This window comes from Amblyomma americanum, chromosome 3 (assembly GCF_052857255.1).
Source record: "Amblyomma americanum isolate KBUSLIRL-KWMA chromosome 3, ASM5285725v1, whole genome shotgun sequence".
In the NCBI taxonomy this organism is placed as follows: domain Eukaryota; kingdom Metazoa; phylum Arthropoda; class Arachnida; order Ixodida; family Ixodidae; genus Amblyomma; species Amblyomma americanum.
In genome coordinates, this window is record NC_135499.1 from 51,984,408 (window position 1) to 51,997,150 (window position 12,743).

Genomic DNA, 12,743 nt, shown 5'->3' on the forward strand with positions numbered 1-12,743 from the left:
TTCAACGAGATTTGAAATGCATATTTTTTCATCGACTATTTTACCGCACTGTAGATTTTAAAAAAATTAAAGGCTGGGCAAGCTTACCTTCGATGTTGATGCAATTAAATTTCATAATATAATATTGTTTCCAAAATTTAAAAACAAAAATATGATTACGTACTTTAGTTTATATAGTGTTTTATTCAGCTCTATCACGGACATACAGTCCGATTTGCTCTATAGTCGAGCTGCACTGACCACACCGATGCATCTCTAATAGTTTTCTAGAGTCTGCAAACGTTAAAAATCAACCTGTACTTTTTTTGCACTCGCCATTTGTATTCTTCTAATTCACATCAGGTTATGCCGTTTGTGGAAGTTGATGTTCAAGATCCGTAAGTTCTTTAGTTCTGCGTATTCTGCTAATACCTCCCCTATTCCTATTTCTGGAGCCTATGCCGTAGTCACGAACTGCTTGGTCTGCAGCCTGCTTCTTCCTTACTTTGGTATTGAAGTCGGCATTAGTGCAGCGTGTTGTATATTTACTCCGCTCTTTGACGATTCTACATCTTCATAGAAGTTTTCGACAATCTGGTCATTATGGCTTGATTAGGGAAGTAGGCCTGTACCACCTTCAGTTTCTGTTTCTTATTAACCTTAATTATGATAAATGCAGCTCTCTCGTTAATAGTGTGCAATTCCTCTATGTCACCAAATATATCTCTGATGGTGAGGAATCCGACACCTACTTCTCGTCTGTCAGATAATTCACGGTATCGAAGGACCGTCTTTGCCAAAAGTAACCGTGCCGCCGCGACGGCGGCGGGAGGGGGCTCACGGCCTTGCAGCGGCGCTGCGGTCGCAAGAGCTGCCTGCTACTCCCTGGTAGAGTTACAGTACTTATAAAGTAACTGTACTTCTACTTACGTACAGTTATTTACAGTAACTTACCGTACTTACAGTTACTTTAAGTACAGTTACAGTAACTGTACTTAAAGTAACTGTAAGTACGGTGTAATTGTACCTACGGCACAGTTAACAGTACAGTTACGGTACGGTTAACTGTGTAAACCGTAAGTGCGGTTAGTGTAATTGTACTTACACTAACTGTACTTATAGTTTACACTCACTGCCAGCGAGTGGAGTTGCTGTACTTTAACGGTAACTCGACTCCCCGGCTGCGAGTGCAAACCGGCTGACGTAAGCTTTCGCTTGTGGTGTCCGGCTTATCACCGCAGTCGTAATGCGCAGGCGCGCAAAAACGAATAAAAGGCGTGCGCCGCAACCAGCGCGCGGGCTTATCTCGAGCAGCCACGCACCGACGAACATGTGGGAATAAACGTCGCTTCGCCCCTGGAAACTTGTCTGCTCCTTCGCATGAACCGCGCAACACTACAGCAAGTTTACACTCGCATCCGGGGAGTAGCGGTCAGCGCTGGAGATCGCGGCGCCGCCGCTCGGCTCCGAGTCCACTCCGGCCGCCGGAGCGGTTCCTTGGTTTCCTTTGGCATAGACGGTGCGTTCCTGCCCTTTAGCATTGTATACGCCTGATCTGTCTTCCTAACTTTACTAAGCCCTATGTTATCTTGTAGTTCCTCGTGCAGCACGTCTACGCTAGCCTCACTGGATGAGGTTTTAGTGTTAAAGGTTTCCAGATTCAGTTTCCAGTCAAACCTTCTGCGTAGAAAAACATTCTTACCCCGCTCCGCTGTGTCACAGGCATCCGCTGCTTTGGCGAGTTGTTCCGCAGCCGCTGGGGACTGATGACCGGGGGTTGAATAGGAGTAGGTGGCCAAATACAACACCAGGATGACCAAATTCGGTTCTGGTGAAAGAGTGCAGTAGTCGACGCTGGTTTATGTTCAATTCAATCGCCGCTCGGAATTTTTTATTCGATGGATAATTACGCAGCGCCCGGATTCCAACCGCGGTCATCTTGCTAGGTATGCTATGCAGATGCTTTACCTCTATGCCGTCGTTCCACAAGCATGAGGTACTTATCGGGTAACGCTGAACGCAGGAAACCTCGCTAAGAAGTCGATTTTCGTTCAGTTTCTCATTTGTAGGGATTCGCGCGATGCTGAGCTCATGGTGTTAGAACACCATGGCTAAGCTCACAGCCGATGCATATACTTTGACCGACTACAAGGTCACACGCAAAGTGTGCAGTGCTGAATGAAACCTCTAGCGTAATGCATGCAAACGGCACACTTGTACGCAGCGAAGCTTGCCGCCCGCTCCTGACTTCTTTTTGGCGCTGCGGTTCCCTTTTACAGGAGGGCAAGATGCGTGCACACTGGGCGAGCGTGGTTCTGGTTGTGCACTGCTGGCTGCTGCTGTTCCTCCTGCTCTCCACGTCGGCGGCAGACTCGACGACGCTGAACAGCGCCGGCCAGAGCATACACGACATCAAGGGCGTGCCGCAGGTGAGAATCCTTCCTCTGCATTAATGAACCAAATAATGAATGTATTACTGAATCTTGGGGCTAATCGCAAAAGGGAAGCTGGAGTACAATACTGCCAAAACTTAGATGTATGTTTACGGAAAACAAATCACGTTTCGAAACAATGCTGGGGAGCAGTTATGAAAAAAATATTGCAGTAGAAAAATGGGCACATTGGGTGCTATCGAAGATGCCCACATGTGCCTAACCGTTCCACTCCAGGGGCGGGGCTCGGAGCATGCGATCGTCCAGTACTCTTGGTGCGCTTTTCCTCCTCGGTTAATTGCGCTATTCCTGGACTCAACTTGCGGAAGGAGCCACCTCACCTTGACCTATGTTTACAGATGTTTTGAATTTTGAATTGCGATATATGAAGCCCTATCTTTAAGCGGTCTGAAGGACATGCGACTTGCCGTTTCAATTCCTGGAGCGAAAGGTATGCTATTTCTCTGATGAGAATTCAGAAGCATGTGCTCGCCATCATATTGCGACATGTTGGCTGGAAGAGAACGCACATGAAGGGCGCGTCTCCACACTTCTGGGAAATAAGGGAGTAATTACTCATTAGCATCCACCCGAACGGCTGCAAAGGACAGCTAACAGCTTTTTCAGAAACTGCCTAGTTAAAGAATAATTCGTCCTTGTCAGGGGTTGACCAACACTTCTGGGATGCGAAATCTGTTTCACATCTCAATGGTGGGCGGGATATGGAGTCAAGTAAGAAGGAGGCGACCCGCTTGCGACAAGGGCGCGTACTGGTTTGTAAGGCGCGAATCCTCGAGCTCCCGGACAGTATTCACCACCCTAAGAGCCATACGGCGGCTGTTTGAAGTAGTGATGTGGAGGTCCCGGGCACGTTTAATAGTTTGGCGAAGGATGACCTCAAGGGCGCCCTCCTCTTGTTTCCGTAGGCGGAGATAAAGAGTCAAAAAGAGAATTCGGCTGGTCGTGAAGGCGTTTGCCAGCCGCAAGGCATCCTAACATCGTAACCACCTGCGCTTGTTGCAAACCTGAAGGACCATTTGGTTCATCATGAACTAATCACTCACGCACCCTGTACATATTTCATCATCATCACCATCAGCCTTACTACACCCACTGCAGGGCAAAGGCCTCTCCCATGTCTCTCCAATTAACCCTATCCTTTGCCAGCTGCATCCACCCTTTGCCTGCAAACTTCTTAATCTCATCCGCCCACCTAACCTTCTGCCGCCCCCTGCTACGCTTACTTTCTCTTGGATTCCACTCCGTTACCGTTAAGGACCAGCGGTTATCTTGCCTTCGCATTACATGCCCTGCCCAAGCCCATTTCTTTCTCTTGATTTCGACTAGGATGTCATTAACCGGTGTTTGTTCCCTCACCCACTCTGCCCGCTTCCGGTCTCTTAACGTTACACCTATCATTTTTCTTTCCATGGCTCGCTGCGTTGTCCTTAACTTAAGCTGAACTCTTTTCGTTAGCCTCCACGTTTCTGCCCCGTAGGTGAGTACCGGTAAGATTATGCTGTTGTACACTTTCCTCTTGAGGGAAATTGGTAAACTGCCACTCATGATCTGCGAGGATTTGCCATATGCGCTCCACCCCATTCTTATCCTTCTAGTTATCTCCCTCTCATGATCCGGATCAGCTGTCACTACCTGCCCTAAGTAGACGTATTCCGTCACAATTTCTAGGCTCTCGCTGCCAATTGTGAACTGTTGTTCCCTTGCTAGGCTGTTGAACATTACCTTGGTTTTCTGCATGTTATTTTTAGACCCATCGATCTGCTCTGCCTGTCTAACTCATTGATCATGATTTGCAGTTCACCTCCTGAGTGACTCAGCAAGGCAATGTCATCAGCAAATCGCAGATTATTTAGGTATTCTTCATTTATTCTTATTCCCAACTGTTCCCAATTCAGGCCTCGAAATACCTCCTGTAAACATGCGGTGAACAGCATTGGCGAGATCGTGTCTCCTTGCCTGACGCCCTTCCTTATTGGAATTTTATTGCTGACTTTATGGAGGACTATAGTAGCTGTGCAGTTGCTATATATATCTTCCAGTATTTTGACATCAGGCTCTTCTACCCCCTGATTACGCAATGCCTGTATGACTGCTGAGGTTTCCACTGAGTCGAATGCTTTCTCGAAATCAATGAAAGCTATATATAGAGGTTGGTTATATTCTGCGCATTTCTCTATCACCTGATTGATAGTGTGAATATGATCTATTGTGGAATATCCTTTACGAAAGCCTGCCTGAACATTTGGTTGATTAAAGTCTAGCGTTGCCCTGACTCTATTAGCGATTACCTTAGTAAATACTTTGTAGGCAACGAAAGTAAGCTGATGGGCCTGTAATTTTTCAAGTCCTTGGCGTCTGCCTTCTTATGAATTAAGATAATGTGCATTCTTCTAAGCTTCTGGTACAGTCGAGGTCATAAGGCATTGCGTATACAGGGTGGCTAGTTTTTCTAGCACAATGTCCCCTCCATCCTTCAACAGATCTGCTGTTACCTGATCCTCCCCAGCTGTTTTTCCCCTTTTCATTGCTTCTAAGGCTTTCTTCATCTTTCGTTACTGGCGGGATGACGCATTGCTGTGCACTGCTGTCTTTCTCATTAACGCTCTGATTACATTGGCTACTGTACAGGTCTGTGCAGAACTCTTCGGCTATGTTAACTATCTTATCCATATTGCTAATGACATTGCCTTGCTTGTCTCTTAATGCATACATCTGGTTTTTACCTATGCCTAGTTTCCTCTTCACTGTTTTTAGGCTACCTCCATTCTTTATAGCATGCTCGATTCTCTCCATATTAAACTTCCTTATGTCGGCTACCTTGCGCTTATTTATTAACTTTGATAGCTCCGTTAGTTCTATTCTACCGGTAGGGTTAGATGCCCTCATGTTTTGGCGCTTCTTAATCAGATCTTTCGTCACCTGAGATAGCTTCCCGGTATCCTTTCGAACTGTCCTACCGCCTACTTCTACTGCGCACTCCGTAATTATTGATGTCAGATTATCGTGCATTGAATGAACATCAAAATCATCTTCCTCAGTTAAAGCCGAATATCTGTTTTGCAGCGCTATCCTAAACTCCTGTGCTTTCCCTCTTACGGCTAACTCGTTAATGGTCTTCTTCTTCACTAGCTTCTTTCGTTCCCTCTTCAAGTCTAAGCTAATTCTAGACCTTACCATTCTGTGGTCGCTACAACGCACCTTTCCGAGGACGGCCACATCCTGAATTATGCCATGTTCAGTGCATAGTATGAAGTCGATTTCATTTTTAATCTCACCATTGGGGCTCTTCCAGGTCCACTTCCTGTTTTCTCGTTTGCGGAAGAAGGTATTCATGATCCGTAAATTATTTCTATCCGCGAATTCGACTAATAACTCTCCCCTGCTATTTCTAGAGCCTATCCCATAGTCACCTACCGCGTGGTCGTCAACCTGCTTCTTGCCCACCTTCGCATTGAAGTCGCCCATCAGTACACTGTACTGCGATTTTACTTTATTCATTGCCGATTCTACCTCCTCAGAGAAACTTTCAACGGTCTGGGCATCTTGGCTGGATGTGGGTGCGTAGGCCTGCACCACTTTCAGCTTGTACCTCCTATTCAGCCTAATTGCTATAGCTGCTACCCTCTCGTTAATGCTGTACAGCTCCTCTACGTTGCCAGCTATATCCTTATTAAAGAGGAATCCCACACCTAGTTCTCGTCTATCCTCTAACCCGCGATAGCACAGTATGTGTCCGTCCTTTAGTACTGTATACGCCTCACCTGTCCTCCTAACTTCGCTAAGCCCTATCACATCCCATTTAATTCCCGCTAGTTCCTCAAACAGCACTGCTAGGCTGGCCTCACTAGCTAAAGTTCTAGCGTTAAACGTTGCCAGGTTCACATTCCAATGGCGGAATGTCCGTAGCCAGAGATTCTTAGCACCCTCCGCTGCGTCACAGATCTGACCGCCACCGTGGTCAGTTGCTCTGCAGCCGCTGGGGACTGAGAGCCGAGGGTTAATTAGTATGATCATGGAAGGTTGTGGCCAAGTACTACACCAGGGTGGCCAAATCCTGCTCCGGTGAGAGAGTGCGTTGTCGGTTCTGGTTACCGAGATCAGGCCGCACTCCAGGCCTGGTTATGCAATTCCATCGACACGCGGATTTTTTTTAAAACCCGGTGGAGAATTGCGCGGCACCAGGATTTGAACCCCGGTCCTCTTGCACGCGAGGCGGATGTTCTACCTCTACGCCATCGCTGCGTTATCTTGTACATATTTATTATTGCTTAAATAGTGTTTTGTATATTACCTCTCCACACATCCCTACCCGCGATACATTAGTGGTGCGGGGAAGTCCCAATCGAGGGTCTCTATCTACACTGTGCCCCAATACCCTCTTCTTGTCCCCTCCCCTTTTTCAATTCATTTCTTCATTCTGCCTACTTAACTGCCCCAGATATTGTGCTTCAGCATCGACGGCAGATGCCGGGGTGAGCAAAAATCTTTTCCTTTACTTTTATTATTGTATCGATAGATACTTTACGGTAGCATTTCGAGCCTTCAGCGTGGCCAGTCACGTGGCTGGTCACGTGGTGCGGAGCAGCTGCCGCCAGCGGTGCTGCTGGTCATGTGGTTCGTCACGCGGTGGGTCACGTGACCAGCCACGTGGTTGGTCACGTGGTGCGGAGCATCTGCTGTTTCCGGCGGCGAGGCGCCGGCGAAACCGAGCTGTAAGAGCTGTGCGCATGCGCCGTGTGAAGTGGGACGAAGATGAAGAAGGAACACCCAGCGAAACGGAGTGGCAAAAGACTGACTGCAATTCAACTGAGCAAGTTCCTCCAGGCCAGCTGTAGCTACCGCTTCACTTCAGGTTTAGCAACCACCATCAATTTTTTTTGTAAACCACTTATTATTGCAAATGTAGACCATGCGGCCCATCTGGTCCCCCACCTTACGGAGTCTGGCCAATGTATTGTCTGGCCGTCTGTATTTGTTGATGCAGAGTCCGAGTACTCCTATCTCGTCATTTTCGTGTATGCGACCACTGTCAAGAGAAAGATTTCAGTTGTGCAACTTCGCGAGGGGCGGAGGTGCATAAATTTTTATTTTTTAGGGCAACATTGAAGGCCATAGCGATGGGCATAGTATTATCGTCGCCGCTGTTTGCAGGCTGTTTCCAATGTCCCCTATGCTGCCCTGCGTGGCCCACAGTGTGATGTCATCGGCGTACAGGTCGTGCTGCACGCCGACAACACCACCCAGCTTGGCCGGTAGGTGTATCATATCCAGATTGAAGAGCAGCGGGCAGAGTACTGGGGCCACGGGGGGTTTCCCGCACGCCGTCTAGGTAAGGACCATGCTCTGTATCTTGGATGCGGATGTAGGATTTACGATCTGTTAGAAATTGGCTATGTATCGGAATGGGTGTTGAAGCCACAGTCGGTCTGGCTCAAGTTAGTGAGTATGATCTCGTGTGTTACATTGTGAAATACCCCTTTATGATCCTATAAGAGTACTACCCGGTCATTATGGGGGCATTCGAGGGGGTCAATGACTTCCCGAATTAGTTGCAGGAGGACATCCTGCGCGAATCTGTGTAGGCGGAATCCGAACATAGACAGATAAAGAAGAGGATGGAAAGGCAGGGATTTTAACTAGAAAGGGGGTCCGGTTGGCTACCCTGCACTGGGGAAGAGGAATTAGGGGGCTAAAAGGAGGAAGAGAGAAGAAGAAAAAGGCATAACACACACACACACACGCACAACGCTTTCACAATTTGTCACTCAATCCAGTCGCTCTCAAGTAGGCAAAGAGTGCCTTGTATGCCTTGAGGGCAGTCGACTGCTGTGGCCACGGACCGAGGATCTTTTGCTCTGTTAATGGGCGAGGATTGAGGCGGTCCAGGGCACAACAGAGTGTATGTCTTGCACTCGCACTCGCACTCGCAAGTCGAGCGCGTTCGCCCCGCCGCGGTGGCTCAGTGGTTAGGGCGCTCGACTACTGATCCGGAGTTCCCGGGCTCGAACCCGACCGTGGCGGCTGCGTTTTTATGGAGGAAAAACGCTAAGGCGCCCGTGTGCTGTGCGATGTCAGTGCACGTTAAAGATCCCCAGGTGGTCGAAATTATGCCGGAGCCCTCCACTACGGCACCTATTCTTCCTTTCTTCTTTCACTCCCTCCTTTATCCCTTCCCTTACGGCGCGGTTCAGGTGTCCAAAGATATATGAGACAGATACTGCGCGATTTCTTTTCCCCAAAAAACCAATTATTAGTAGTCGAGCGCCATAACCACTGAGCCACCGCGGCGGGTCGACCGCGAACTTGCAATTCCGCCGTGGCGGTGCTCCGAGGAGGCACATGACATCACAACGCGCGCCTCACCGAGGATATTTCGCTCTCTCTCTCTCGCTCCCTAATCACTACTGCGCATGCGCCACTAGTAGCACCGAGCCAGAGGTATTCCGCCGCTGCGCAGCGCCACGCCTTTCCTCAAAATCAACCTTTAATAATAATAATTGGTTTTTGGAGGAAGGAAATGGCACAGTATCTCTCTCTTATATCGTTGGATACCTGAACCACGCCGTAAGGGAAGGGATAAAGGAGGGAGTGAAAGAAAGAAGGAACAGGTGCTGTAGAAGAGGGCTAAGAATAATTTCGACCACCTGGGGATCTTTAACGTGCACTGACATCGCACAGCACACGGGCGCCTTAGCGTTTTGCCTCCATAAAAACGCAGTCGCCGCGGTCGGGTTCGAACCCAGGAACTCCGGATAAGTAGCCCTAACCAAAATCCAACTCTCAATTTTCAATTTTTTCAATTTTAAGTTTTCTGTCTTCTTTCCCTCCCTCCTTTATCCCTTCCTTTACGGTGCGGTTCGGGTGTCCACCGAGATATGTGAGACGGTTACTGTGCCATTTCCTTTCCTCAAAAACCAAACAAAAGTGAGCCGATGGCGTTCATAGAGTTCATTGGTGTTGGCAACTTTGCAAAGACCGTTCATTTTCACTAAATGAAAGGTGCACAATCGGCTTCGTGGGTCAGTAGACCTCAATCTCGCTTTCATGTACGTGGCGTTGGTGCCCAACTGCAAATGCCTGCTTTGAGTGCGTTCCGCACACTGGATAGGCAGCGTGCCCACCCTGACACCCTGAGAGGTAGCATGCAGTTAGTGGTTGATCTCGAGAGATTGATCACCAAACGAACGCTGCGTCCCAGGTATTGCTGCAGTGCCGCATGTCAACCACAACGCTGTAAGCGCTAATGCTTTCAGGACACATCTCTCTCCCACCACCGCCACATGTATCAAAGCACGAATGAGGCATCCGCTATCCAGGGAGCCAGTTATGCGCATTTCCTTTGCTCAAAGCCATCGCCGTCTGGAACAGTGTCAACGCCAACGCCGATAAACACAGTGAACACCGGCATCTTTCGCTTTGTATATCCTGGATTAGCCGGGCTAATCCAGATTAATTTTTATTGAAATAATAATAAAAAGGAAGGAAAAGATTTTTGCTAGCCCCGGCAACTGCCATCGATACTGAAGCACCTGAGCTGGGGCATCGGAAATAAAGGATAACAAGCAAAATGGATAAATGAAATGAAAGAGGTGAGGGGACTGGTGAGAGTATGGGGGAGAGGTAATATACACAAGACTATTTACACAATAAGAAATGTGCCCAGGTTGTGCGCGTGATTAGTTCATAATGGAGGAATAAAAACACACGCGCATAGCACTATGTTAACTAAAAGTGGAGTGGGGCGTCCAGTTGTTAGTCGTCCATGGTAGAACTCGCGGAGCCTTCGCTCACTGCGTGTAACTACCTGGCGGAGAACAACGGCTCGTCAAGCCCGTCTGTTCAAGGTTCGCTCACGGGTGCGCACACTGCCCTGCGGCCACAATAGCGTCTTGAGGGAGTCTGGTAGGATGCCCTGCGCCCTATAGGCCGCAAGCATATCGCCACGAGCATCGGCGTACGCGGCACAGTTAAGGAGCAGATGCTCCAGTTTTTCTACTGCACCGCATCCGTCACACACATTACTGGTCGCGATTCCGTGACGTTCCCGTTATTCCCCGGGGCACAGGAAGCCAATCCGCACTCGCAGTATCATTCTACGTTGCGACAGCGTAAGTAAGCGACAGCCGTTGATGCTGTCGAAGCGCTCACCTTTTGCGATGCGTGGGTCGGGGTGCTTCTTTCAGAGATGGTCATCGATGACCGCACGCACGTCCACCAGCGCAAGGGACAGATCACTGGGAGTTGTTGTTGTTAGCCTATCAAAAGATGGCACATACCCACACTGGGGGATCGGCCAAGAATCGGCTGGCTATTCACCTGAACGCAGCTAAAAAAAGCAAAAGCACATGGGAGCGCAACACCGGTGAATTCTTCGTCATGGACAGAAAAGAGATGAGTGTTTTGATTTCAAAATTATAAGAATAATAATAAAGAGACGGATTAAATAATAATGATTTAGTCGAAATGTAATAATTGATAGAAAAGAAAAGTTTGGAACACTTAGCAAGGCAGTCGGTGAGATTCTATAAGGAAATTTAGAGCAGCGGTACAAACAGATCTGTGGCTGAACCCAAATGTGGTGGCGCCAAATGATAGCAAGAGCGGGCTGCTCAAACTAAGGCCAAGATGCTGCAAGGGCTCCTCCAGCAAACTTTTTCTAAGAGAGTTGAATCGGCGACAATACAGCCAAAAATGTTCTATAGATTCAGGCTCACGGCAAAATGCACAAAGGGGAGAGAGCGCCAAACCCGACTTGTGTAAATAGAAATTTAGAGGGGGGATGCGGCAGCGCAGCCTCGTCAGCGATACTTCAAGCTGCCGAGAGCAACAAATTTTCCTGTTCCAATAATATTTAAGGTGCTCATAATCCGCCGATGTTAAAAGTGTTGTCTCTTGCGTGCTTAAAAACGCACGTCGCCGAAATCTAGATGCTGTAATATAGGCTGTAGCTGGGATGATTGGCAACACGGGGCCGCTGAGGGAAGCCTTTGCGAGATTGTCAGCAATCTCATTTACTGTCACACTGCTGTGACCGGGAACCCATACTAAATGAACAAGGCTCAAATGCGGAGGAAGTAGGGATGAGAAAGTTGTTAAAATGGGACCGTCAACATGTGCAGCGAGGGACAAAACAAAGATAAATAATCAGTAATTACTGCAACTGCTGTAACAGAGAGTCTAGCTTGCGTAGAGCAAGTAGAACTGCTAGAAACTCTGCTTGAAAAATAGGGGTGAAATCTGGAAGGCGCAGTGAAAAGGACCAGTCTAAATGCGAGCAAAATATTCCCACACCTGCTTTTTCATTGCATTGCGATGCGTCAGTGGCTATCGCTATATCTGTAGGTAGGGTCCTCAGATGATCGTCTAGAAGACCATTTAGAATACTCGGTGGCAAAAGTTTTGCATTTTTTGGGAATATGTCGTCGAACACAATGTGGATAGCGGGCCCATTGCGAAGCGCAGGAAGGATATCATAAATTTTTACATCTAAAGGCTGAAATAATCTTTGCACAAACGCTACCTGAGGGGAATTGAAACGAGACTAGGAGAGACCAAAAAAGGAGGTCGGCTGAGAACAGAAAATGCTTTGGGAGCGGTGGAAATGGGATTCATAGATCCTGAGGTAAGTTTGCACAGTTAAAAATTGAAGTCGTGATAAGTGAGGCGGAATGCGGGCTTCAAGGTACAGCACATTGATAGCCACAAATTTTGGAAGGCCAAGGCACATGCGAAGTGCTTTCCTCTCTAAACGGACGAGAGGACGAAGTTTATATGTAGCCGAGCCTGAAAACAACACTGATTCAAATTCTAAAATTGGCCTGACATACACAGTGTAGATCATTAATAGCGCATCTCTGCGCATGCCGTACCGGTGATGGCATAATCTCCGTAACATGCCCAAGGCACGAGCCCCTTTCGCCGCGACATGGTGAATGTGAGGTCGCCAGGTGAGTTTGTTGTCATAAATGACCCCTAGGTATTTTAGGGATTGAACCTTCGGTATTATTTTTAACTGGAAAGTGAGAGAGACCACTACAGCAGTGAATAGAGGGAAAACAAGAGTGGCGCACTTGCCAACATTTAACTTCAGGTGTAATGATCTCAACCAGTGCTAAAGTGTATTCAAATATGACTGCAACAGACCATACAGAGAATGTATATCCGGCGCAGCAGCAAAAAACGCAATGTCGTCCGCATAGACGTAAGTGCGTACATGGCGGTGGAGAGGAATTGAGCTCAACACAATATTAAAGAGCACAGGAGAAAGAACAGCTCCTTGCGGTACACCTCGCGTTTGTCTGTACCTCTCTG

General features: G+C 48.0%; 1 protein-coding gene across 1 annotated transcript in view; it reads left to right on the forward strand.

Moving 5' to 3' along the window:
* Positions 1–12,743, forward strand: part of LOC144124589 (uncharacterized) — a 94,540-nt gene that overhangs the window by 40,948 nt on the left and 40,849 nt on the right. Inside the window, exon 2 of the mRNA XM_077657370.1 lies at positions 2,259–2,408. Within this exon, the coding sequence (XP_077513496.1) occupies positions 2,268–2,408 (141 nt within the window). The 5' untranslated portion in view covers positions 2,259–2,267. The remainder of the gene's footprint in view (positions 1–2,258; positions 2,409–12,743) is intronic.